We start from the raw sequence: 23600 nt of genomic DNA, 5'->3' as shown, positions 1-23600 counted from the left end.
AAATTCTGCATGCAAGCAGCATCTTTGGGTACGGTGCTTGCCCAGTGGGCATTTTCCTGTCAAGGATTGAGGAGAGCTGCCTGCCTGTGTTTGAGACACTTGTGTCCCAAGCTTGCTGCTGCCCGCCTGCCCACCTCTCTTCCCTGTCCCTACAGCATATGAGTGGGCCTTGGGAGTGCAGAGTTTCCAGTTATTGTAGAATTGGAAAAGATTCAGGAAAGGGCAACCAAAATGATAACAGGGTGGAGTGGCTCCCCTTTGAGGAAAGGTTATAGCGTTTTAGTTTAGAGAAAAGGTGAGTGAGAGGCGAGATGGTAGAAATTTAGAAAACGGTGCATGGCGTGGAGAAAATGGACAAAGAAAACTTTTCCTCCCTTTCTCCTAACACTAGAAGTCGTGGACATCCAGCGAAGCCAAATGTTTGAAGATTCAGGACTGGTAAAAGGAACTACTTCTTCTTGCAGTGGGGCTGCCCTTGAAGCTGACCCAGAGACTCCAGTGGGTGCAGAATGCCGCGGCGAGGCTCCTTATGGGGTCCTTGCCGCGGGATCACGTTCCTCCAGTGCTTTACCAACTGCACTGGCTCCCGGAGGAGTGCAGGGTCAGGTTTAAGGTGCTGGTTTTGACCTTTAAAGCCCTATGCGGCCTAGGACCCACGTACCTACAGGACTGCCTCTCCTGGTATGCCCCACGGAGGACCTTAAGGTCCACAAATGACAACATTTTGGAGGTCCCAGGTCGCAAGGTGGTTAGATTGGTCTCAACTAGGGCCAGGGCCTTTTCAGTACTGGCCCTGACTTGGTGGAACGCTCTGTCACAAGAGACTAGGGCCCTGTGGGACTTGACATCTTTCCACAGGGCCTGCAAGACAGAGCTGTTCCGCCTGGCCTTTGGCTTGGACTCAGTCTGACCTTTATGTTGCCCTCCCCTTATGGTCTTGATCTATCGGCTACTTTTAAAATGAGGCTGCATTTTAAATTGCTTTTTAATCTGTATTTTAAATTGGGGTTTGCCCCCCTATTATGTTTTTACTGTGATTTTATTGTTGTTAGCCACCCTGAGCCCGGCTCTGGCCAGGGAGGGTGGGGTATAAATAAATTATTATTATTATTATTATTATTATTATTATTATTATTATTATTAAACTACGGAACTCACTGCCACTGGAGGCAGTGCTGGCCACCAACCTGGGTGGCTTTAAAAAAGGATGGGGCAAAATCCCTGCAGGAGGAAAAGGCTATCACTGACTTCTAGCCACAATGGCTATGCTCTGTCTCTTCTGAAGACCAGTTACTAAAAACTACAGGAGAGGAGAGGGCTCTTGTGCTTGAATCCTGCTTGCAAGTTTCCCACTGGGGCTTCTAGTTGGCCCCTGTGAGAACAGGAGCCTGGACTGGACGGGCCACTGGCCTGACCCAGCAGCCTCTCCTTAGGTTTTCTTCTCACCCAACAAACCCCTGCAATTGTTGTTGCTTTTGAGAGACAGAGAGAAAGAGATCCCTTAATGAAATTGGCAGCGCCTGTCACTTTCCACCTGTTCCAAGCCTGAGGCAGATTGTACAGCTTGATTAATTTTATGTACGGGAAAAGGAGTGTGCTGGGCTTATTTTGGCCAGCAAACGTGCCTGCTTTCGGGACCGGGGCTTAGCTTCCCGCATCGCCAAATGAATGCTGAAAAACAGTGCCTCTGAGGTTGAGCAGAGTGCAGTCCCGCCATTAAGATCATCCCAACTTTCCCCCATATCTCTGGAATAAGGGGCCAAAGGTCCAATGCTCACATAGCCATAGCACATCTCCTGTTTTCTACAAGTTAGGCGCTGGAGGGAAGGGGAGGTTTTTCTGTTAATCATGCACCTCAAGGCTTGGGCAATTTGTCAGCTCTTAAGTAGCCTCCTGCTTAATGTCCTCCTGCCAAGAGACCTGGCCGCCTCGGGGGGGGCGAGGTGGGCCTGTGGCTCGCTAGATGTTGCTGGACTCCCAGTTCCCATCAGCTGCAGCCCGCCAAGGCAATTGTCAAGGGAGATGGGAGTTCAACAATATCTGGAAATTCAGAGGCTTCTCACCCCTGCTGTACATAAGAACATCAGAAGACCTGCTGGATCAGGCCACAGGGGGCCAATCCAGACCAGCCTCCTGTTTTCACAGCGGCCAAACAGGTGCCCATGATGGGAAACCCACAAGCAGGATTTATGTCCTGTAGGCAACAGAAGTTTCTATAGTGCCTGCTGTGCACGTCTGACGGAAGCAGTATACTGGGGAAGGTGGTTTAGTGTGTTCCAGTGTGACTTCTCCTTCACAGAATGGTTGGGTGTGCAAATTCTGCACCAAGATCAGTTGGTTGTTGCAATGCACAGGAGCTTTAGAGCCTTCCATGAATCGGCTTGTTCTGGATAATTTGTTCTTAGGAGGGGAAAGAGAGAGTCTCCAAACCTAACCCCTGGACCCCCGGTTTTGCTGTCTTCGCTCTGCAGCAATGCTTGTTCTGTTTAAAGGGAGAACTACTTCCCCACCCTGTCCCAAAGCTGAGGCTCCAGATCTGGGCCTGACCCTGCATTTCATGCTTGGAGCGCAGGAGGCTGGCGGTGCTCCAGCCCTGCTCCGACGCTCCTTCTCCCGGCTAGTCGCTCTGCCTCCTTCCTTCTCAGAGATGCCTCGGCGGCCCATACAGGAAGAGACAGGTGCCACCGCGTGCACAAGGCTGCCAAGGGTGGCATGATGGGGCATGCAGGCATAGGGCCCCACCCCGGGCACCGAAAGGGGCAGGTGAGCAAGTTGGATCACAGCGGCTTTTCACGCCACAGGCAGAGCTTAGCAGCCACTCTCCGAGTGTTCCTAACAGGGAAAAAGTGTGACAAGCAGGGCTTCAGCTTTGGTAGGAGTGATACCTAGTGGTTAAAGCAGGCATGGCCAAACTTGGCCCTCCAGCTGTTTTGGGACTACAACTCCCATCATCCCTAGCTAACAGAACCAGTGGTCAGGGATGATGGGAATTGTAGTCCCAAAACAGCTGGAGGGCCAAGTTTGGCCATGCCTGGGTTAGACAAGGAGGTGTGCGAATCAGCATGCTGGGATTGTGCATAGCTGTCAACCGTCCCTTATTTGGTGGGAAAGTCCCTTATCCCAGTGCTGTGTCCTGCTGCTGTCCCTTATTGATGATGTCCCTTAAATTTCCCGGGTTTCAAAGGAAGCAGCTCCTCTCTCTCCCTCCCTGCCGGCCAGGGAGGAGGGAGGCTCCAACTGTGTTGCTTGGATGCATTGCTCACCCAATAAGGAGTCTAAGAATGACTGGGGAGTGGAGCTTGCATGCCTTGTGCCAATCAAATCGGCCGCGTTGCCTGGGGACTCGCCTTTGCTCAGCGCTTCCCAGCGGAAAGGTGACGGTGGTTTTTCTTGCTGCATCCCCTTTGCCAGGTTGTTGCACTGTGGGAACCACCACTTGAGGCTTTGTTTTGCTGCTGGCTGGGCTTTTCTGCCTTTGGCTCGGAGGAGCTCAGAAGTTGAACATACCTGTGCTCTGAAAATCCCTTATTTTGGCTGCAGGTCCCTTATTTTTGAGGCTGCTGGTACCTTATTTTCAAATCTGTAAGTTGACAGCTATGGGATTGTGGCCTGCTTTAAAGGCCCTGAAGGGGGTGATGGAAAATGGACCCCGGCTGCCTCCTGTTCCTTGTGCAGCAAAAGACGGAAATCCAGCGTCTGGCTCATACTTTCTCACCAAGAGGGCTCTTGTGCTCAGATCTTGCTTGCGGGTTTCCCATTGGGGCATCTGATTGACCACTATGAGAACATGATCCTGGATTAGAAACTGGGATGGCTTCTGTAAATTCGGGAATGTCCCTGGAAAATAGGGACACTTGGAGGGTCTGTTAATGGAATGGGATGAGAAATGTGTGCACCTTTCAGTGCTTGTTGGACTCCAGCTCCCATCATCCCTGACCATTGGCAGGGGATGATGGGAGTTGGAGTCCAATGACATCACAGGCTTCCTGCTGCTGCTGTGGGTTGGCCACACTATCCTGGCCAGCTCTGCCACGCAATCTCAGAAATGATCCATTCCATATTTTGTTGCTGTGAATCAGGAACCCACTTGCCCCCGCCCCATACTTCAGGGATGGGTCACCTGCATTCTCCCAGGTCTTTATGAACTCCCATCAGCCTCAGACAGCAGGGCCAGTGGTCAGGGATGATGAGATCTGTAGTCCAATAACATACCCCCCCAAAAAACCCTCCACCCCTTAGTTGCGCAACTGCAAAGACTCAGGAAATTGTTCCGTTGTTGTTTTTTGTAATTGAATTACATTGTTTTGCACCAGCTTAGCTGTATTATAATCCGCTTTGTCAAGGCTGTTTGCTTTGAGAATATAACTAAATAAATAGCATCCACACACAGATCAAGACACCTGTCTCTTGTTTCTCAACTGTAAAATACACAAAATATTTTCTGCATGCTTAATTCTTTGATGGATGGTGTCATCCGAAAAGTCGCTTCAGAGTCGGTTGGCTTCCTTTGACTTGTGTTTAGAGATCTCCGGCATGGCTTCGTTGGAACTGCAGCTTGTGATCACAACAGTGGGGCTACATGCCAGGGTTGTTATAAACCTCCCCCTGCCATGCTCTTGTGCAGTTTTTGAGCTGCTGGATACAAAAAATGAAGTTATATACATCACGAGGGACCCTAGCGGGAGGGCAAGGACCACCTTATTCCCATTGCTACTACTCTGGGCGCTGTTTCTGGCTGAAGAGCAAGATAAATAGACAAAAATAAAAATAGAAATAAAAGCTTTTGCTGGCGTCACTTTGGGTTGCACATAAACCAGACTGGTGCCTGCAGCTTAGGATAAGCTTTGCAAGAGGATGGCTGTACGAACTGGAGGTTTAGAATTGACAACTAGAGCGAGTCATCTCCTGCTTCCTGAATCCAACAGCTTTGCTGAATTTTAGCTAAGCGTGAAAGCTCTGCAGCTTTGTAAGGGGAAATCAAAATTTCAGAATTTGCAAAGCATTTCACTTCTGAATTGCTCATATATCACTGACCTGTCCCAGCTACAGTATTGCAGTGATTGTGTGGAGGAAGACATTTGGGTCCGAAAAACCAAGGGCAGGTGCTCAGAGGCTATAGGATGAGCAGGAAATGTGTGTGGATTTTTTTTTTTTAACAATGAAAGGCTCTGTTTAGGGTCCCATAAAATGTATACACCACTTGATTATTTTTTTAAAAAATGTGGTTTGCAAAAGAGAGAAAACAATGAAATTGTCAATAAGAAAAATGAACAACAAGAATATAAGACTTTCAAAAAGCTAAAATAATAATAGACTAAAACTTGAATCAGCTAAACAGCTGGGTGGGCTTCTCCAAATGAAAATGTTTTTAGAAGATGCTGAAAAGAGTACTGTACAGAGATATCAATAGGCAGGGAGTTCCGAAGTTTAGGTAAAAAGGTAAAGGGTAAAGGGACCCCTGTCATGGCCGACTCTGGGGTTGTGGCGCTCATCTCACTTTATTGGCCGAGGGAGCTGGCGTACAGCTTCCGGGTCATGTGGCTAGCATGACTAAGCCGCTTCTGGCGAACCAGAGCAGCGCACGGAAACGCCGTTTACCTTCCCGCCGGAGTGGTACCTATTGATCTACTTGCACTTTGACGTGCTTTCGAACTGCTAGGTGGGCAGGAGCAGGGACTGAGCAACGGGAGCTCACCCCATCACGGGGATTCGAACTGCCGACCTTCTGATCGGCAAGTCCTAGGCTCTGTGGTTTAACCCACAGTGCCACCCGCGTCCCTGAAGTTTAGGTACTGCCCCACTAACAGAGTCCTTACAAATGTGAACAGGCAGGTATTATGTGGAACAGTGCCAGTGTACATGAGGGCCAGTTTTGGAGAGAGTTTTCATGCACTCATCTTTTTCTTCTTTAATTACGGCCAATGGATACCCCAGTAAAACCAGGGGGCCCCTTCCTGTCTCTTATTCTTCTTCCAGCCTCCCCTTTCGCCACCAAGGCCAAGCAGCTGCGCTTGCGAAGGGATGACTTTGAGATCCTGAAGGTGATCGGACGAGGGGCTTTTGGCGAGGTGAGTGCCAATGGCGGGCGCTGTCTTTGAGGGGGACATAAAAACACCTGCCCTGCGAGGATGGGCATTTGGACCAGGGCTGCCCCCACTCCCCGCTACAGAATTTTGAAGGATGAGACCACACCCTCCCCTTCCCTGTCTGAAGCTTTCGCTGGAATAAATTTGATCCAGGACAATTCTTTGCAAGTTTACGCAGGTGTAAATCCCATGGGCATATTCCTTATGGGCGAATACCTGGGATAGTGGCCCTTCGTTCTTTTAAGTTCAGAAAGGGCGGGTTCTGAATTGATCTGCAGAGGAAGGCATCCTTTTTCCAAAATCCCAGGCATTATGAGACCCTCAGCCCTACCCCACAGGGTCTGGGGGAGGCAGAGGGATAGTTCTGAGCCTAGAGGTCCAATCTACTGTAATCTTACTGGCTATCACCCAGCCACACTGGCAAAGAGGTTTTTGCACCAGAAAGCACGATGGTCACTTTTTAAAACAGCGTACTCTATCATGGACAATTGGCTGCGCTGTAATGATGACCCAAAGTCTGCCACCAGAGTAGGTTGGGGAGAAAATGGGTGGTGGTCTAAGTGTGTCCCCCCCTCCCTCTGTACCAGGTGGCGGTTGTGAGAATGAAACAGACGGAGGAGGTTTATGCCATGAAGATTCTGCACAAATGGGAAATGTTGAAGAGAGCAGAGGTATGCGCCCCCCGTCATGTGCCAGGCCCTGTCTGAGAAGCAGAAGACGTTTCTTTCAAGGCTGATGAGTACAGAGCCTTTTTTGGGGTGGGGGGTCCATTTAGCACAAGGGTGGGGAACCAGAAACGAAAAATAAAATGAGTTTCCTTTGGATCTTAGCTCCTTTCTCTTGCCTTTTCCTCCCTGCAGACGGCTTGTTTCCGGGAGGAGAGAGATGTGCTGGTCCGCGGGGACAGGCAATGGATCACCACCTTGCACTTTGCCTTCCAGGACGATCACTACCTGGTGAGCCTCATTGCACAATGCAGTGCTGGGGGCTCTGAGAGAAATGGGAAGGGGGGAGATTTTTCTATCGGAAGGCATCATGCCATCTTCCTCAACTTGGTGACCTCAAGGTGTTTCGGGCTGCAAGGGTCATTGCCCCTGATTATTGGCCCAGCTGGCTGGGGCTTCCCAAAACATCTGGAGGGGCACCAGGTTGGCTAACACTGCTCTCAGATCTTAGAATTATAGCAGAGGGTACCCCCAAAGGTCATCCAGCACAGCCCCCTGCAATGCAAGAATCACAACTAAACTGAAGAGTCCCTGGCAGGTGGCCATCCAGCCCTTGTTTGGTCTTGGGCACAGAGGAGATTTTCCCCAGCCCTCCTCTCTGGTAAACTGGAGATGGAAGAGATTTGGACCCAGGACCTTCCTCGTTTGCAGGCAGCAGAGAGTCAGTGGTTGTGTGAGCCCTGCTGAGCCCTACCCCCCAGCCCACTGTTCTTCCGTTCTTCTGTAAGTCACTCCTCCTTTCCGCAGTACCTAGTGATGGATTACTACGCAGGAGGGGACCTCCTCACCCTCCTCAGCAAGTTTGAGGACCGCCTGCCCGAGGACATGGCTTGCTTCTACCTGGCTGAGATGGTCCTGGCCATCCACTCCCTCCACCAGCTCCAATACGTCCACAGGTAAGTTTGCCTGCCTGGCTCTGGAACTGGCAGGGAAACGCCCTCCTGCCTCAGTTTCCTCACTCCTAAAATGGGGAAGACAGGCATCTGGTCTCCCTAATAACCCCAAGTGGAAGCAGAAGATATTGGCATGCAGGAGAGTTTCCTCTTCTCTCCCTTTTATCTGTGTCCGGATTAAGATCTTTAGAGACCCTAAGCACTTAAAATATTTTGGTGGCCCCATATATATCTAATTCAAAATATGAACAATCATAAAATTTTATTTTTTTTTAATGAAACAAAACCTGCAGTAAGGTGGGAAATGATGTTTATCTTTGTGTACTTTCACTTTACTTATATTTGAATTTTTTTCTCCTTTTTCTAATTGCAAAATCTTTGATCAGATCCTCAGACTAATCTTACGTCACACACCTGCTTCTATGCTTAGTTGAGATAAGGCATCCACCCTCCCTTGTTGCATAGTTGTTTTGTTGGGACTTTTAATATACTTCTAACTGAGAAAACGAACACCTAGCTGAGCTATTTGTGACTATCAACGTTAAAAATCCTGCAATGGAAAAATTTCTTCCCTCGATGCCCTAAGCACATGCTTATTTTGCTTAATGGTTAATCCAGCCGTGGCTTTCATCCCAGCCTGCCAGACTCTCCTTCCTCTAGAAGACAGAAGTGGGACTCTTGGGGTCCCTCTGGCCCCCAGACCCTCAATGAGTCCCAGTTTCAGGCCCCGTCCCTTCTGGCCACTGACCCCCGGGACTCTTCCTCACCACTGTGGCTCCCTCCTCTGCAGGGACATCAAGCCGGACAACATCCTCATCGACACCAACGGGCACATTCGCCTGGCCGACTTTGGCTCCTGCCTGCGCTTGCATTCAGATGGCATGGTGAGTGTCGGGGGGGGGGGCTGAGAATCGCTAGGCCTGACTCTGACCCTGACCCTCCTGCTTGGGTGCAACCTGGGATGAATGGTCCTTGAGGTGTGGTGACCCTCAGACCCCCACTCTAGAGCAGGTTCATTTACGATATCATACAATATGATAATCTTTATTGTCATTGTCCCATGCAAAACAACGAAATTGAAAAAATCTACACCAGACATTCAAAAACCAACAAGCCTGCTATCCCAGCTAACCCAGCCTGGTTAACCCCCTAAAAACTCTGATACCCCATAATTAAATACAATATATTCCCACAGAGACTACCTTACACTGCATTTAAAACCAAAATCACATTTGGATAAAAACTGTTTCTCAGGCGGCTAGTCCTAGTCCTAGTCTTTATAACCCTGTACCTCCCAGAAGGCAGAAGAGATTTATTTATATCCCAGCTTTTTCTCCAAGGAGCTCAAGTTGGGGCACACCCTTCACCTCATTTAATCTCCACAACAACATCCCTGTGAGGTAGGTTAGACAGAGATGCAGGGACTGAGGTCAAGGTCACCCCAGTGAGCTTCATGGCTGAGTGAGGGGATTTGAACCGTGGTCTCTCCCAGGTCCTAGTCCGACCCTCCAACCACTACATCGCACTGCCCATCGGGGAACGATGCAGCTGAGCTGGAGTCCAGATTCTCTCCCTTCTCTGCCCCCCAACCCCTAGGTGGAGTCTTCTGTGGCTGTGGGGACCCCCGATTACATCTCCCCAGAGATCCTGCAGGCCATGGAGGACAGGAAAGGGAAATACGGACCTGAGTGCGACTGGTGGTCCCTGGGGGTCTGCATGTATGAGCTGCTTTTCGGGGAGACCCCGTTCTATGCCGAGTCCTTGGTTGAGACCTACGGCAAGATCATGAACCATGAGGTGAGTGGGGCAAAGCAAGGTCAGGATGGGCTTGGGGGAGGCAGCTGTGGGGCAGCAGAGCAAACGGGAGAGTTGGTGGTGGGCCTGTTTTCCTAATGCCTTCTGTGTGTGATCTTTGGATACGGCTGGGGAGGGAGGAGGAGGGTTGATCCCACCGCTGGGTGGGCCGGAGGGGCAGCCGAGGTGAAATGCCACTTTGGTTCAGGGGCGCCATTAGGTGGGGGGGAGGACTATAGGACAGAGACCTGGGGTTTTACTTAGCAGAATTGGCTGGACAGCCCCAAACCACAGGCAGGTGGGTTTATGAGGTTTAGAAGGAAGCAAATTTATTTATTTATTTATTTACTTACTTACTTACTTACTTACTTACTTACTTACTTACTTACTTACCTACCTACCTACCAACCACCCTTACCCCTCACCCACCGTGAAGCTCAAAAGTGTGGCGCATGTGGTTCTCCTCCTCCTCATTTAACCCCCCCCAACAACAACCCTGCAAGGTAGATTAGGCCGAGAGGCAGTGACTGAGCTCAGGCGCATCCCCAGTGAGCTTCATGGTGGCAAGAGTAGGAATTTGGGCCCTGGTGTCTCTCCCAGGTCTTAGTCTGACCCTCTAAACCAGACTTTCTCAACTTGTGGGTCCACAGATGCTGTTGAACTACAACTCCCATCACCCCTAGCTAGCAAGGCCAGAGCTCAGGGGTGATGGGAGTTGTAGTCCAACAACATCTGGAGACCCACAGGTTGAGAACCACTGCTTGAACACTCAGCCACATGGTCTCTCTGTTTTATTTTTACATTTCTATCCCTTATTTAATCTGAAGAGCTCAAGGTGGTATACATAGTTCTCCTCTGTCCCATTTAATCCCAACAACAACAACAACAACCTTATAAAGTAGGTTAGGGTTGAGAGGCAGTGACTGGCCCCAAGGGCATGCCTAGTGAGCCTCATGGCTGAGTGGGAATTCGAACCAGGGTCTAGGCCAACACTCAAACCGCTACACCACATGTTATTGCTGTCTCAAGACTGGGGGGCGGGGGGGGGGCGGTGCAAGACCAAAAGATCTGGGATGGAAAATGACTCCCTTTCCCCCCTGTTTCCCTCCTCTGGCTCAATCTTTGCTTTTGCTCCTGAGGGAACACATTCGTTGGTGCCAGATGGAAATTCTAAATAGATATTCCTACCCTTTTATTAAGTTTGTACACTGTCCTTCCTCCCAAAAGAGCGTAGGGAAGTCAACATCAAAATGTTAAAAGGATACAATTCAGAATACAGTGGTACCTCAGGTTAAGAACTTAATTCGTTCCGGAGGTACGTTCTTAACCTGAAACTGTTTTTAACCTGAAGACCACTTTAGCTAATGGGGCCTCCCGCTGCCGCTGCGCAGCCGCTGCACGATTTCTGTTCTCATCCTGAAACAAAGTTCTTAACCCAAGGTACTATTTCTGCATTAGCGGAGTCTGTAACCTGAAGTGTCTGTAACCCGAAGTGTATGTGACCCGAGGTACCACTGTAAAACAAAACTCTTAATCTCAGGGTTATGGGTTCGAGGTCCATGTTGGACTAAAGATTCCTGCATTATAGGGGGTAGGACTAGATGACCCTCATGCCCCCTTCCAACTCTATGATTCTCTGAAAAACCTATTTCAAACATTCAAAAACACTGGATAAAGACATAAGAAGAGCCCTGAAGGATCAGGACAGTGGCCCACCTAGTTCAGTATGCAGATTTTTTTTTCAGTTCCCAGCAACCTCTACCTCAGGGCTTTTTGATATGCCCTCCTTGCCCCCACAAGCATAGAAGATGCCTGTTACCTGCCGCGCCCCCTGATTCCCCCTTGGCATCTCTCACACTCAGGACCACCTGCAGTTTCCGACGGACATCACCGACGTCTCGGAGAGTGCCAAGGACCTCATCCGAGGGCTGCTGTGCCGGCAGGAGCTGCGCCTGGGCCAGAAGGGCATTGAGGATTTCAAGCGCCACCCCTTCTTCAAAGGCATCGACTGGGACAACATCCGCAAAAGCCCCCCGCCCTACTTGCCCGAGGTGGCCAGCCCGGCCGACACGTCCAACTTCGACGTCGACGACGACATGATCAAGGAGTCGGTATGGGAGGAGCTTGTCTCACTTTCAGGGCTGTTCTAATACAGTGGTACCTTGGGTTAAGAACTGAATTCGTTCCGGAGGTCCGTTCTTAACCTGAAACTGTTCTTAACCTGAGGTACCACTTTAGCTAAAGGGGCCTCCCGCTGCCGCCACGCACAATTTCTGTTCTCATCCTGAAGCAAAGTTCTTAACCCAAGGTACTATTTCTGGGTTAGTGGAGTCTGTAACCTGAAGCATCTGTAACCTGAAGCGTCTGTAACCCGAGGTACCACTGTATAGACGTTATACGTGGAGCTGCCTCTGAAGGCGGTTTGAAAACTTCAGCTGGTTCAGAGTTCAACAGCCAGGTTGCTTACCCAGGGAAAGACTGTCTGAGCATATAACACCAATCCTGGCCCCACTGCACTGGTCACCTGTTAGTTTCCGGGCCCAATTCAACATTGCTGGTTTTTCCTATAAAGTCTTCTGTGGTTTAGGACCCCAATACCTCAAGGACCACCTCTCCACATAGAAACTGACCCAGACCCTGCAGTTGTCATCTGAGGCCCTTCTTCATGTGCCCCCTACACCAGAGGTCCAGAGGGTGGCGACATGAGAACAGGGTCTTTTCAGTGGTGGCTTCTTATTTGTGGAATGCTCTCCCAGGGAGGCTCGTCTGACGCTATCGTTGCATATCTTTAGGTGCCAGGCATTCCTCTTCAAGCAGGACTTTGGCTGCCAATGGTCTATAGCCTTTTAAAGTGTGTTGGTTTTAATATTTTCCCTGCGCTTGTTGTTTTGTTTTTGTAAAAACACCGTGGCGAGAGCAGGCATAATAATAATAATAATAATAATAATAGCAATGTGCAAGGGTGCATGCTGATCATTTCGCAGCCATAACAGTGCCACCCATTCCCAAGAGGGGAGGTGCAGCAGATTCAGGGAAATCCCAAGGTTTGCAGAAGTATTGTTGTCAGGGGGAGGGGCGGGTGCTGCTTGAAGTTCCTTCTAACCCTGTGATTCTATAATCTATCAATTTTTCTCTTCCTTCCTAGGAGACACTTCCGCCTGTATCCCACGCTGCTTTCTCTGGCCACCACCTGCCTTTTGTGGGATTTACCTTCACTTCTGGGAGGTGTGTGGAGTCTCCATTTTATTCTCACACATTTCAGTATATGCGGTGGGATTTGGGGCCGAGGGTGGGTGGGATCTGACAGAGAAAGTGGCTTGAGGTCCCCCTTTGTAGCTGAGAGAGGATTTGATCCCTGGATCTGACCATCCCCAGCTCAGCCTTCTAATTGCTACTCCTTAATCTCAGCTCTGGTAAACGTGAAGCCTTGCCAATTTGTTTCACTCACCCTCGTTGGTTGTTTGCCCGAGGCTTGCCATGTTCATGCAAATGTATGCAAAACAGACAAGGGCCCTGACCCTGCAATCTCCTCTCATTGTCGCCTGCAGCCTCCTCTCTGAGAGGCACTCAGCCTCCCCCTCCAGCACTGCCCGCCTAGAGAAGAGAATCCGCCACCTGGAACGGGAGAAAATGGAGCTGGCCCGGAAACTGCAAGGTACTTATTTGTCACATGCCACATCCATCTATCTATCTATCTATCTATCTATCTGTCACATTTCTGGGAGTTGTAGTTTGGTAAGGGCGCTGAGAGTTGATAGGAGACTGCTCATTCCCCTCCTGGAGCCACAATTCCCAGAAGGGTTTAACAACCAATCCCTCACCCCAGGGAACTCTGGGAATTGTAGCTCTGTGAGGGGAATGGTGAGGTTTCCTCACAACTCCCAGCACCCTAAAAAACCACAGCTCCTAGACTTCTTTGGGGAGGGGGGAACCATGGCTATTTAAAGTGGTACTCATGTGCCTTAAGCATACTGTGCAGTTGGGGGGTCTAAATTTCAAGTCTAGTTTGGCCCTGAATAATGCGTCCAAAATAACCGTCAACTGACTCAGGAAGGACCTGTCTCTCACTGACAGTGAACCCCACAATGGCTCTAAAAGCCAAGATGGGGGATCTAGACTACAACTCCCATCATGCTTGGCCACTAGCCATGCTGGCTGAGGTTGTTGGGAGCTGGAGTCCTGCCACATCTGGAGGGCAGAGGTCCCCCATTCCTGCTCTGTGGGGCTCAAAGGCTTGGGGGCAGGCAGTGGGGAGGGACCTATCCTGCTCATGGGCTTCCCTTCGGAGCATCTGGAGGCTGGGCTAGGCAGACCGTGGAGCTCATCTTGTGTTTTTTCGCCCTTATGTCAACCCTGTGCAGATTCTCTGGCAAAATCCCCTTCCAAGACTCTGGCCAAGGACTCTGAGTTCAGGAGCCTCCAGAACGAGATGGCGGCTTTGCAGAAGCAGTTGGCAGGTACCTGGGCGCTGGTGGGGCTTCGGGAGAGGCAAGGCCTTCTCCTCCTATTCCTCCCTGAGCTCTTAAGGGCACGGGGGCAGCCTGCCCTGTCTTTAGGCAGAGGGAAATGACCCTCTCAGGTGGAAAATGCTGAAATTCTGTGGAGCAGAAAGATGGGCAAGTGCCTCAGCAGACCTTAGGTGCTCCCCTAGGCCATTGTAACCCCTTGCATAATTATTATTACTACTACTACTATTATTATTATTATTAATTGCTTATACTCCACCCATCCGACTGGGTTGCCCCAGCCACTCTGGGCAGCTTCCAACATGATAAAAGCACAGCAAAACATTAAACAATAAAACCTTCCCAATACAGGGCTGCCTTCAGATGTCTTTGGGAAGACATTTGCCCCGTTTGGTAGGATCGCAGAATTGTAGTGTTGGATGGGAACCTGGGGGTCATCTAGTCCAACCCCCTGCAATGCAGGAGCCACAGCTAACGGATCCCTGACATTGTGGAGGAGACGGGCTCAGAAGGTCACTGGTGCCGGCAACTGGAAGGGAAGGGGGATCTCTAGACTCCATCTGGGGCTCATGTACCTTCCCTTCCAGAGAATCGGTTGGAGAGCGACAAGGTTCAAAGGCAGCAGCTTGACCGGGTGGAATCGAGACAGGTGAAGACCCTGGAGGAACGTGTGAGGATTCTGGAGGAGGAGAAGAATGAAGCACTACAGGTACCTTATCCCACCTGGGCCCACTGCAGGGGACCTGGACTGTCCCATCATAGTGGGGTGGTAGTTTCTGGCCAAGGAAAAGCATTGTCTGTTCTGCCAAAGAGAGCCCAGGAGCTCCTAGCCTTCAGATTCTGCAAGGGGGGAGCTCTAATAAGGCCCTCAAGTGGGGTGTGGAGCCAAAATGGAGGACAAGGGGAAACTACCTGCATCCTCCGGGGAGCCCCAATGTTTGTTGGGGAGAACCAAACATGTGAAAAAACACTTGGGGACACCCAGAAGAACTCAAAGAGGACTGAGCGTTCTTAATGGGATGTTAGAAGAATGGAAAATGGATTGGGGAGCGGGGAGTCAAAAGGAAGGAATGGGTGGCCAGCCGGTCTGTCGAACAGGAACCATTCCCCTTAGCGGGCAAGGGTATTCTGCAACATTTTGTTGCTGGTTTCACTTCTTACAAAACGCCCCTCGGTTCTTAATCTTCACCCGGGGAGATTCAATTTACATTGTTCCCATTTCTGTAGCTGGCAAATCGAGGCTGATTTCCATGTTCACTAAAACGGTTTAGCAGAGTTTCATGGCAAATGCTTTAGCCATGGGAGGAGAATGAGGGGATTCCGCATCATAAGCAATAGTTTTTTTGGGGGGGATCTTTAAAATGAGGACTAGAAACAGTCCCCCTTTTTTGCGTTACACGAAGCATGTTCATTTTCGAGCTTCTGAACATTTTGAAGAAACTGGCTGATTATGTTCCAGTAAGCTAGAGACCCAGATGCAGCCCCCTTCTGCAGGGAAGGCTCTCTCTCTTGGAGGCTTGAGGATATGGGTCCAACTTCTACAGTGCCTTTATTTTATTTATATATTTCCTTTATATAACCCACCTTTTCTGCAAGAGGCTCAGGCTGGTGCCCAGGATTCTTTCCCTCCTCATTTAATCCTCACGACACCCCTGTGAGGTAGATCAGGCTGAGAGGCAGTGACTGGCCTAGAAGGACACCCCCAGGGAGCTTCACAATGGCTGTGTGGAGATTCGAACCCTGGTCACTCCCAGGTCCTGGTCCAACACTCTAACCACTACACCACCACTGTCTCTTTTTTTGGGGGGGTCAGGATCTGGCCAAGGCCCAGGAGCAGCTCCAAGCTCAGGCCTGGGAGCTGCAGGAAGAACAGCTGCAGCACAAGGACACCTCTGAGGAGCTGCAGAGTGCTGAGGCCAAGTGCGGGGAACTGCGAGCCCAGCTGCTGAGACACTCCCGGCAGCTGCGGGAGCGGCAGGAGGAGACGGAGGCGGCCTCGCGGAGGGTGGAGGGGCTGCGCAAGGAGCTGGCTCGCTCGGAGAGCGGGCGCAAAGAGGTATCCCCACATTTTATTTCGTTGTTCGTTCCTTGCATTTATATTCCTCCTTTCCTCCCCAAGGAGCACCAGGTAGCATACGCAATTCTCCCCCTCCTCGAATAATCTTCACCACAACCCTATGAGGTAGGTTAGGCCGATGGGAGTTGTAGTCCAAAATACCTGGGAGAAGACCATTTGTGATTCTTAGATCCTGCATTTATTTTTATTTTGGGACCTGATCCAGCAGCTAGGCTCTTCTTACGGATAGCTCAATTTGGTTAGAGCGTGGTGCTTGCAGCGCCAAGGTTGCAAGTTTGATCCCTGTAAGGGAAAGCTGCATATTCCTGCATTGCTGGGGATTGGACTAGATGGGTCTCTCCCAACTCAGTGATGATAATAATAATAATAATAATAATAATAATAATAATAATAATAATAATAAAAAAAGTGATAAAACATCAGACATTAAAAACTTCCCGGAACAAGGCTGCCTTCAGATGTCTTCTAAAAGTCAGATACAGTGGTACCTCAGGTTAAGTACTTAATTCGTTCCGGAGGTCCATTCTTAACCTGAAACTGTTCTTAACCTGAAGCACCACTTTAGCTAATGGGGCCTCCCGCTGCTGCCGTGCCGCCGGAGCACGATTTCTGTTCTCATCCTGAAGCAAAGTTCTTAACCTGAAGCACTATTTCTGGGTTAGCAGAGTCTGTAACCTGAAGCGTATGTAACCTGAGGTACCACTGTAGTTGTTTATTTCCTTGACATCTGATGGGAGGGCGTTCCACAGGGCGGGCGCCACTACCGAGAAGGCCCTTTGCCTGGTTCCCTGTAACCTCACTATGATTCTTTAGGGCCGTTTCCATAGATGCTAGATGTTCTTAGGACATATATCGCACGGATGCATGAAGGAAACTCTGAAGGAAGCCACTTCCTGGGCCTCTGTAGCCTCAGAAGCTGCTTGGGGATGGGGAGTAGGGCAGTAAAGACCCCAAAAATATGGGACCCCAGACCTGCTTCCCCCACCACAGTCAGGTAGCATCTACAATCAAGTGCTTCTTCCCTTTTGTAGCTGGAGGCTCGGATTGAGGGTCTCATGAACGAAGTCTCCAAGCAGCGGAAGGGGAGAGAGAGGGCCGAGCAGCAGCTGAGGAGGCTGAAGGAGGAGCAGGAGGAGCTGAGGGTAAATACAGTTTGGCAAAGTGGGGGAAGTGGGGAGGGAGATGCCCCACTGTAAAGAGGGTCATCATGCCAGGGGGGCATGGCAAAAGGCAGAGGGATGGGTCCGTTCCTGGCTTGTGCCAGTTTTGCATGTAGGGGCAGAAGACGCCCAGTATTGTCAACACTGACTGGCAGCAGCAGCAGCAGCAACAGCTCTGCAGGGTTTTGGGCAGAGGACATTCCCAGCCCTCTCTGCAAACGCCAGAGGTGGTTGAACTTGAGGCCTTCTGCATGCAAGGCAGATGCTTTGCCCCTGAAATCTGATGGCCCTTTCCACGTCTTTATTCCATCTCATTTTCACTCTGTCCTGTCTTGTTTCCAATGCACTGCAAAATCCCACCCACCTCCAAATCACCAAAATTCAAGCTTTGGGAATATGCATTTCAACCTAAAGGGTGCATTTTTGAACACATTCTATGCAACAACAACAAAAAGTGCATTGGCATATGCAATTTGGTACTTTTTTGAGCCAAGAACTGTGCTGCAAAATTTGGAGAAGTGCAAAAAAAACCCCAGAAGGCTACCTGCATATCTTTGCATTCCTCTGGGGAAAGAGGTCCAGGTAGGTTTGCATCTGCCCTCCTCTCCGAATGACTTTGCTGCCCCCTGCAGGTGAAACAGAACGCGTCCTTCTTCCTGGCCTCTGGCTCCAGGAGATCAGGAAGTGTTTCCTATACCACAAAGGAGGAGGTGAAAGGCCTGCGGGAGGCGCTGCAGACCAGGGAAAGGCAGCAGGAGGCCTTCCGAGCTGAGATTGCCCAACTCCAGGAGCAGCTGGAGAAAGCCAAGGCTGAACGGTGAGGAGAGGGAGGGATCCGCTTGGAAGTGGGGTGGCAAAACGAAAATGGAGTGCAATGGGTTGGTCAGAACAAAGGAACAGGAAAACTAGAATGGCATCTATTTTGTTAGGCCACAGGCCACAGCAGAATAAAACAGCAAAGCATAACCCAATATAAACTTCCAGAAGGCTGCAGAAATCACACTTGAAAACAGAACATTCCTGCATTGCAGGGGGTTGGAGTAGATGGCCTTTGGGGGGCCCCTTCCAACTCTGCAACTCTGTGATTCTCTGAACATAAAGATTAATAATAATAATAATAATAATAATAATAATAATAATAATAATAAATTTTCTATTTATACCCCGCCCTTCCCAGTTCAAAAAACCGGGCTCAGGGCAGCTAACAACAAATTTAAAACAATTGATACAACAAAAAACAGCATAAAATACAGTATAAAACATGATGCATAAAAGATATACAACTCTATGATTCTGTGTCCCTGAAATAAACAAAGCTTTGCTTTAAAAACAAATAAACATTACTAAGTGGAAGAGAAGATAAAAATCTGACAGGTGGCATCAGTAGATTTTGTCAGGATGCAGTCGTACTCTTGTGCCTTTTTACCACAACGCCATCTTCACCGGCCAAAAAAACATGATCCTGGCGTTTCCATTCTCTGCAAATGGCGTATGGGGAACAGGTTATCTAGTGGTAAATGGGAACTATGGGCTGGGTCCAGGCTAAGCTCTCTTTGCATTTAGTTCCCATGGGAACAAGTGGGGCAGCTTAAGTCAGCCTTCTCGAATCTGGTGCTCTCCAGATATTTCGGACTACCACTTCCATCAACCCCATCTGAATGATGGGAGTGGTAGTCCAAAACAGCCTTGCTGGTTGGGGTGGATGGGAGTTGTAGTCCAAACATTCAGGGGGAGTGCTGGGCTAGGGAAATCTGGATCCAACCCAAAGAGACCACATTCTTAGGTTCGCTCCCCAGCTCTGAGTTTGGAAAAGTGACTCTCCATCTCTTGTAGTGGTTAAGAGCAGTAGACTCGTAATCTGGGGAACGGGGTTTGATTCCCCGCTCCTCCACCTGCAGCTGCTGGGTGACCTTGGGCCAGTCACACTTCTCTGAAGTCTCTCAGCCTCACTCACCTCACAGAGTGTTTGTTGTGGGGGAGGAAGGGAAAGGAGAATGTTAGCCGCTTTGAGACTCATTCGGGTAGTGATAAAGCGGGATATCAAATCCAAACTCTTCTCTTCTTCTTCTTCTTCTTCTTCTTCTTCTTCTTCTTCTTCTTCTTCTTCTTCTTCCTCTTCCTCTTCCTCTTCTTCTTCTTCTTCTTCTCTCTCTCTCTCTCTCTCTCTCAATCTCTCTGATTGCCTTTCCTTCCTAGTTGGGGAAATCTGGATCCAAAGGACTGGCACAAAGAACCACACAGTTTGCTGCCCAGGGAAGGTGTCAGTGCCCTGCATTTTGGAGACCAGGTATGCGTACATTTACCTGTGACTCTTGGCATTGTGCCCAGAGATGGAGCCTGTAGATTGTGGCTTCTGCAGGCTGCTTCTCCAGAGCCACACACTTCTCAGGTGCAATCCCAAAAAGTCAGGAAGTCCCCAGTCATTGCTTAAAATAACGCTGAAAGCATGAAGTCTTCCAAGTCCTTGTTTCTGTGCTTTTAAATACTTGTCACCTGGAAATGAGATCTCCAAGATACTCAAACACAATGGTCATATAAGCCTCTTTCTTTGTCTCTTTCTTTTTTACTGCAAAGTTCTCTGCAGGCTTATTCCTGCAGAAGTCATCCAGACTGGCAGAGGGAGGAGGGAAGCTTGTTTTCTTCACATCTGTCTTTGCTTTTTCCCCTTTGCTTCAACAGGTGGATTCACTCGGCGCCGACAGCCCCCAACAGGATCAAGAACAGTGCTCTTCAGAGACCCACAAGTTAGCCTTTGCCAACTGGGAGATGCAGATCACGGACATCTTGCGGTGGTGAGTTACCAGCTGTGCACCTTCTCTGTGTAAGGCCTCTCGCACGGAGCAGTGATGAAGAAGACAGGGGTGCACCTGAGCATAAGCAGAGTGGGTGTCCCCCCCCCCCCAGTCTCTGGTGATTCACCACAGCCTGCTCCCAGATTCAATGGGGAAGGCATAGCTTTCAGGCTTGAGCTGCAACACCTTTGTTTTGGCAAATGTAACCACTGCTTGTCCTCCGCAGTAGAGGCAGGGCATAACCAGTAGCCCAGGCATAGGCAAACTCGGCCCTCCAGATGTTTTGGGACTACAACTCCCATCATCCCTGACCACTGGTCCTGTTAGATAGGGATGATGGGAGTTGTAGTTCAAAAACATCTGGAGGGCCGAGTTGGCCTATGCCTGCAGTAGCCACTGATAGCCATGCCCTCCACGAAGTGGTCTAACCCTCCTTTAAAGCCACCTAATTTGCTGACCGTCACTGTGTCTTGTGGGAGGGAGTTCCATAGTTTAACTCTGTGCCGCATGAAGAAGGGCTTTTTTTAGTCTTATTAAAAAAAGACTGAATGAGATAAGTGCTGGAGATGCAAAGAAGTGAAGGGAATGTTGTTTCATATGTGGTAGACCCATAAAAGGGTAAAAGAGTATTGGGAAATGATCCATAATAAATTGGAAAAAAATGATTTAAAGTACTTTCCCCAAAAAATCAAGAGTCCTTTCTGTTGGGGATAAGTCAGACTGAAATTCCTAGGTGTCAAAAAAAGTTATTTATGTATGCTACTACTGCAGCCCGTGTTTTGTTAGCCCCAAAATGGAAAACAAGCGAGGTCCCAACCAAAGAAGAGTGGCAACTTAAGTTGACAGAATACACACAGCTTGTAGACTTAACATACAGTGGTGCCTCGCAAGACGAAATTAATTCGTTCCGCGAGTCTTTTCGTCTTGCGATGTTTTTCGTCTTGCGAAGCACGGTCCGTCGCAACTGCGCCTCTTCAAGCGGCTTTAGGAAAAAAGCGAACGAACTCGCAAGACGTTTTCGTCTTGCGAAGCAAGCCCATAGGGAAAATCGTCTTGCGAAGCGACGCAAAAACCGAAAAACCCTTTCGTCTTGCGTGTTTTTCGTTTTGCGAGGCATTCGGCTTGCGGGGCACCACTGTATAGAATAAGAGAACAATAAGAACATACGTTTAGAGAAGATTGGAAAACATTTATTTGAATATATGGGAAATAATTGGGTACAGCTGAAACGCTGGCAGCATTAAGATAAATTCAACAGTGTACATAAGCTTTGATGGGTGCAATAATGGGTGCAATAATGAAATACTGAATGGTATAGTTTTTGTAAAATATGTAGGGATTTATGATATGTAAAATGAACCATGCAAAGAGAAGGGAAGTCATTTATACCTTAAAGATGTAAAAATGAGTATTTTAAATTGTAAAACAGAAAATTTAATAAAAATTATATACAATCTTTTTTTTCATCTGTCTTGAACTCTGTGTGCCTCTTTGCCCGCATCTCAGGGTGAGTGACGAGAAGGAGTCAAGGGGCTACCTCCAGGCCATGGCGACCCACATGATGGAGGAAGTGGAAGCACTGAAGCAGACGGGGGCACAGAGCCCCAAAACTCCGGTAAGAGAGCCTGTCTTGGAGCTGTGGACGCCTTGAGGAACTGGGGAGGGGGGCTCTTTCCCCCTCTGCATGTCTCCCCCTTTGCAACCCACATTCTGGTTGCCCCAGTGAGAAGAAGCCCTTGCCCCCAGAGGCTCAGGATGCCTGGTAGGGATGGGGGCCTCTTCCCCCTTCCCCCTCTTCTCACCCCACATCCCAAGAGCTGCAACAGTCCCAGGACCTCTGCAGACATTTCCCCCTGCTGCCTCTTGCTCCAGGACACCCTCTGGAAGGCACGGCGGCTGCAGAAAGTGGAGGCGTCTGCCAAGTTGGAGCTGCAGTCGGCCCTGGAAGCCGAGATCCGGGCCAAGGGAGGCGTCCAGGAGGAGCTGGATAAGCTGAAGGTCTCGCACCTGGCGGTTGAGCGGTGAGCAGGTGGCAGTGGTGGCGGCAGCAGGTGGTGCACAGGCAAGAGTAGGGTTGCATCCTGCACCATAAGGTTTCAGGGTTCAAAGCTGTGTCAGGGACCAACAGGATGGGAGGCACCAGCTGGGGAACCCCCAAGGGAAACCCCGGAGGAGGAAGAGTCAGAACCAGGGGATTGGTGGTGGGACACCGAGGAGAGGCCAGAGGGAGAAGATTGGGAGCAGGGGCTGGATGCCAAAGGGGCAACAGGCTTTAGTGAGCAGGAAGAGCCGGTGACAGGGAGCAGCTCAGACTCCGAGGCTGAAGCAGAGGATGGGGGAGTCAAGAGGCTGCTCAAGAATCTGGGGAGTCTCCCTCTTACTGCAACAAGCTCTCCCCTACCCTCTTCTCTGAAAACTCACAGAGCAGAACAGAGGTGTGCAGACGCAGTTTGAGACTGCTTGGGAAACATCTGGGAGAGGAGGAGCCTTAAGAAGGGTGGAAGGCAGGGACATTTAGTCCTGGCGACTGTTCCATAGGGGCAAGAACGACAGGAAAAATTGCTGGATTGAATGCTGTTTCCTTGAATAAAGAGTTAACTTCACTGACAGCCTTACGTCTTTCAAAATGACCCGTGTCTGACTCCAGCCCTGATGACCTGAGACCAGATTCTGGGGTGATGTCCCCAGAAAGTGTCTATGCATTAATTTGCAGAGATGGAGGTTAATTGGGAGAGGAGGAGCCACAGTGGAAGAGGGCAGACTCCCTCCCCAAGAGTCTGTGCAATGATTTGTGGAGATGGGGGTTAATTGGGATAGGCGCCTTTGACGCGAAGGGAGAGGCCTAGGGAAGCTAGAAATTCTGCACCCCACGTTTTTACAAAGGCAAGATAGAGTTTTGGGGTGCTTTGTGATTCCTCCTCCTACCAGCTGGCAAAGAAAGAGCCCTTGATGGGTCCATGGCACAACCCCCTCTCTTCTAAATGTTATACCTGGAGTGAAGGGAAGCCCCTCTTACTGGAGGCTGAATTTCCCTATATGCCATACAGTCATATTTATCTTTTCCTCTACCTGTGTCCCAAAGCCAGTTGCAGGAGGCAGAGAAGCAGAACCGGGCTCTGCGCCTGGAGCTGGAGAAGGCCAAGGGAGAGCTGAAAGGACGGTCCCAGGAAGGTGAGCTACAGGCTGGGTCATGGGTGGGCGACAGCCCCACCACAGCAGCCCCAATGGCATATCCCAGCAGTGGGGCAAGAGGTGGGCCTTTGCAGAATGTAGGGGGCCAGTCTCTCCATTGCTCAGGCTATAGTTGTGAGGGTGCTGGACTAAAACCTGGGAGAGATCTGGGTTCAAATCCCCCTGCTCAACAACAAATCTCCCTGGGCGAGCTGTCTCACTGCCTCTTAGTGTAACCTACCTCACAGGGTTGTTGTTTGGGGGATTAAATGAGGACTAGGCCCCCAAGAGCTTCTAAAGAAGGGGGAAGTTTTCAGAAGGAGGGGACGGGGCAGTGAGCATGCCATGTTTGCATTCAGTCCGTAGGGTCAGGTGTCTTGTGTTGTACTGTAAAATACCCACAAACCCTGGGGGCTTCTATGGGAAAGGGGTTTAG

General features: G+C 49.8%; 1 protein-coding gene across 4 annotated transcripts in view; it reads left to right on the top strand.

The window, feature by feature from the left end:
- Window positions 1-23600, top strand: part of CDC42BPG (CDC42 binding protein kinase gamma) — a 59528-nt gene that overhangs the window by 13738 nt on the left and 22190 nt on the right. For all 4 annotated transcript variants that reach the window (XM_083592003.1, XM_083592002.1, XM_083592001.1 and 1 more), the window contains exons 2-20: window positions 5977-6068; window positions 6674-6757; window positions 6947-7042; window positions 7559-7707; window positions 8495-8588; window positions 9301-9501; window positions 11361-11609; window positions 12644-12723; window positions 13047-13153; window positions 13860-13955; window positions 14552-14673; window positions 15778-16020; window positions 17073-17183; window positions 17834-18018; window positions 19398-19488; window positions 19881-19993; window positions 21500-21608; window positions 21866-22014; window positions 23076-23164. In XM_083592003.1, coding sequence (XP_083448129.1) covers window positions 5977-6068; window positions 6674-6757; window positions 6947-7042; window positions 7559-7707; window positions 8495-8588; window positions 9301-9501; window positions 11361-11609; window positions 12644-12723; window positions 13047-13153; window positions 13860-13955; window positions 14552-14673; window positions 15778-16020; window positions 17073-17183; window positions 17834-18018; window positions 19398-19488; window positions 19881-19993; window positions 21500-21608; window positions 21866-22014; window positions 23076-23164 — 2460 coding nt within the window. The remainder of the gene's footprint in view (window positions 1-5976; window positions 6069-6673; window positions 6758-6946; window positions 7043-7558; window positions 7708-8494; window positions 8589-9300; window positions 9502-11360; window positions 11610-12643; window positions 12724-13046; window positions 13154-13859; window positions 13956-14551; window positions 14674-15777; window positions 16021-17072; window positions 17184-17833; window positions 18019-19397; window positions 19489-19880; window positions 19994-21499; window positions 21609-21865; window positions 22015-23075; window positions 23165-23600) is intronic.

Source organism: Podarcis filfolensis, assembly GCF_964270895.1.
Source record: "Podarcis filfolensis genome assembly, chromosome: 16".
Taxonomy (NCBI): Eukaryota; Metazoa; Chordata; class Lepidosauria; order Squamata; family Lacertidae; genus Podarcis; species Podarcis filfolensis.
The sequence above is the reverse complement of the archived record's forward strand: the minus strand, read 5'-3'. Positions and strand labels throughout refer to the sequence as shown.